Genomic DNA, 3,221 nt, shown 5'->3' on the forward strand with positions numbered 1-3,221 from the left:
GGGCGGGTCCTGGGAGCCGATTAAGCGGCGGGAGCCGGGGCGGCCGCAGCCGCGATCGCATCATCCCCCGCGGGGCAGCACCGGCACCGGCTCCGCCGCCTCCAGCGCGCCCGGCCCGGCCCGGCCCGGTGAGTGCCCGCGGGGAGGGCGGGGGCGGCCCGGGAAGGGGTTTGGTCCTTCGGTCCCGGGGAGTGGGGGCGGCCCCGGGGCCGTGTCCGTGTCCCCCCGTGCCCCCGGACACGCTGGGGGCGGCAGGGTCAGCCCTGGCCCTCGTGTCCCCGGGGAGAGCGGGGACAGCCCTTGTCCCCATGTCCCCTGTGCCGCCCTGGGGTGCAAGGACTCCCTATGTCCCCTGCACCCCAAGGAGTGGGGACAGCCTGGGAGTCCCTGGGGAGTCCCTGCACCCCCTGCCACCCCAGGGAGGGGGGACAGCCCCTGTCCCCATGTCCCCTGCACCCTCTGCCACCCCAGAGAGAGGGGACACCGCATGTCCCCTGTACCCCCTGCCACCCCAGGGAGGGGCGACAGCCCTTGTCCCCATGTCCCCTGGGATCATCCCAAGTCCCCCATGCCCTCCTTGTGCCCCCTGCCACCCCCAGGGAGGGGACAGCAGGGACAACCTCCTGCCTGCCCTGAGCAGAACGGGGACCCTGCACCCTCCCGGCTTGCTGGGGGCTCAGGGAGCTCCTGGGCCTGGGTTGGACCGGGGGGGGGGGGGTGTCTGGGTAGGGGGAGGCCCGATGACACCCCCCCCCCGATCCCCGCCTGTCGTGGGGGCAGCGACCAGTGCCGGGGCTCGCGTGGGAAGGGGCAGCAGTGACAGCCCCTCCGCCACCGCCACGCTGGGGGGCCGTGGGGCAGGGAGCCAACGGTCCCCACCGGCGGCACAGCCTGGCAGGGAGCGGTGCCGGAGCAGAGGGGGGGGGGGACACCAGGGGGGCCCCAGCGTGCCAGGCCTGCGGGGCTGACACCCATTTCCTCCAATTCCAGCTCCAGGAACAATGGCAGAGACATTCCTTGTGGAGAGCCCCGACGTCACGTACAGCAAAGATTTCATCGAGGCCAAGTACACGTACAGCACCGTGCACGTCTGCAAGGAGAACGGCGTCACCAAGGTAGGGGCAGGGCGGGCAGGGGGCTGGCAGGGGGGCTTGGTGGTGGCTCTGCTCGTCCCCATGTGTCCCGTCTCTGTCCCGTAGGTGCGGCCGTGCTCGACCCGTTTCACCTTCCGGACGGGGCGGCAGGTCCCTCGCCTGGGGGTGATGCTGGTGGGTTGGGGGGGCAACAACGGCACGACGGTGACAGCGGCCGTGCTGGCCAACAAGCTGGGGCTGTCCTGGATGACCAAGACGGGGCGCAAGGTGGGTGTCACCCCCTGGGACCCCAGCGAGGTCCCAGGGCCCCGGTGTCCCACAGGGATATGAGGACACGGAGCTCAGCTGCTCCCATCTGCACCCGGGTGCTGCACCCCCTCTCCCTGCCCCTGCGGAGGTGGGCTGCAGCCTCAGCCCCCTGGTTTGGGGGTGTTGGGGGGGGCATGGGGCTGGCGCCAGGCTGGGGAGGGGGCAGCACCGGGGGCGGGGGGGCGTGGATCTGGCTGTGGCACGGTGTGGGGGGGCCCCCAGCTCGTGTAACACCCCCCCGGCTGCATGCACACACGTGTGCACACACTAAGGGCACGCACACGCCTGCACGTGGCGTGGGGAGCGCAAGCGGGTTCCCCAGCACGGCGGGTGAGGTTTGGGGGTGCTGGGGACCCCCCCTCCTCATGCTGGCAGCTCATCCTTGCATTCTCCATCCCAGAAAGCCAACTACTACGGCTCCCTGCTCCAAGCCTCCACCGTCTGCCTGGGCACCGGTCCCAGCGGTGACGTCTACGTGCCTTTCCGGGACCTGCTGCCCATGGTGCACCCCAACGACATCGTTTTTGATGGTAGGTGGGACACGGAGGAGTCGGAGGTGGGGGGGGAACCCCGCAATGGGGCAGGGGACCCTGAGCAGTTTGGGTCACCCCTTGTCCCCCAGGCTGGGACATCTCCTCGCTGAACCTGGCGGAGGCCATGCAGCGGGCGGAGGTGCTGGACTGGCCGCTGCAGGAGCAGCTCTGGCCCCACCTGGAGAAGATGAAGCCCCGACCCTCCATCTACATCCCCGAGTTCATCGCCGCCAACCAGGAGGAGCGGGCGGACAACGTCCTCCGGGGTTCCATGGCTGAGCAGGTCCTGGGGGGGACAGTGGTGGTGGCAGCGGTAGTGGGGGGGGGTCACGGGGGATGCCATCGCGCTGATGTGTCCCCCTCGGTGCTGTCGCAGGTGGAGCAGATCCGCAGGGACATCCGGGACTTCAGGGAGAGCAGTGGGGTGGATAAAGTCATCGTCCTCTGGACGGCCAACACGGAGCGCTTCTGCGACGTCGTGCCGGGGCTCAACGACACCGCCGACAACCTGCTGCGGGCCATCGAGGTCAGGGGACAAGGGGAGGGCACCGGAGGGGGGGTGACACCACTGCCCTGCTGGTGCTGAGCCGCCCCGTGTCCCCGCAGCGAGGCCTGGAGGTGTCCCCGTCCACGCTCTTCGCCGTGGCCAGCATCCTGGAGGGCTGCGCCTACATCAACGGCTCCCCCCAGAACACCTTCGTGCCGGGGGCGGTGGAATTGGCCGCCCAGCGCCGCGTCTTCATCTGCGGCGACGACTTTAAGTCGGGTCAAACCAAACTCAAGTCGGTGCTGGTGGATTTTTTGGTGGGCGCTGGACTGAAGGTATGTAGGGACGGGGCAGGGTGGGGAGGGGAGGACCTGACTGCGATGTGGGGGGGTGTGACCTGCCTGTGCCCCCTGCCCAGACCAAGTCCATCGTGAGCTACAACCACCTGGGCAACAACGACGGGAAGAACCTCTCGGCCCCGCAGCAGTTCCGCTCCAAGGAGATCTCCAAGAGCAACGTGGTGGATGACACGGTCCAGGCCAACCCCGTCCTCTACGGCCCCCAGGACAAGCCCGACCACTGCGTGAGTTGGGGGTTGGGGTGTGGGGGGGGACACGCGGTGACGATGGGGCGTGACGGGGACGTGGCTTCGCAGGTGGTGATCAAGTACGTGCCCTACGTGGGGGACAGCAAACGGGCGCTGGACGAGTACACGTCGGAGATCATGATGGGTGGCACCAACACCATCGTCATCCACAACACGTGTGAGGTGCGTGGGGGGGCGAGCGGGGGGTGTTA

General features: G+C 69.3%; 1 protein-coding gene across 1 annotated transcript in view; it reads left to right on the top strand.

The window, feature by feature from the left end:
• The window catches only part of ISYNA1 (inositol-3-phosphate synthase 1), a 23,327-nt gene continuing 20,106 nt past the window's right edge, over nt 1–3,221 (top strand). The window contains exons 1-9 of the mRNA XM_074808731.1: nt 1–128; nt 991–1,115; nt 1,200–1,361; nt 1,804–1,933; nt 2,026–2,219; nt 2,313–2,462; nt 2,543–2,758; nt 2,842–3,006; nt 3,079–3,217. Of these exons, the coding sequence (XP_074664832.1) occupies nt 1,002–1,115; nt 1,200–1,361; nt 1,804–1,933; nt 2,026–2,219; nt 2,313–2,462; nt 2,543–2,758; nt 2,842–3,006; nt 3,079–3,217 (1,270 nt within the window). The 5' untranslated portion in view covers nt 1–128; nt 991–1,001. The remainder of the gene's footprint in view (nt 129–990; nt 1,116–1,199; nt 1,362–1,803; nt 1,934–2,025; nt 2,220–2,312; nt 2,463–2,542; nt 2,759–2,841; nt 3,007–3,078; nt 3,218–3,221) is intronic.

Source organism: Strix aluco, chromosome 29, assembly GCF_031877795.1.
Source record: "Strix aluco isolate bStrAlu1 chromosome 29, bStrAlu1.hap1, whole genome shotgun sequence".
NCBI lineage: Eukaryota > Metazoa > Chordata > Aves > Strigiformes > Strigidae > Strix > Strix aluco.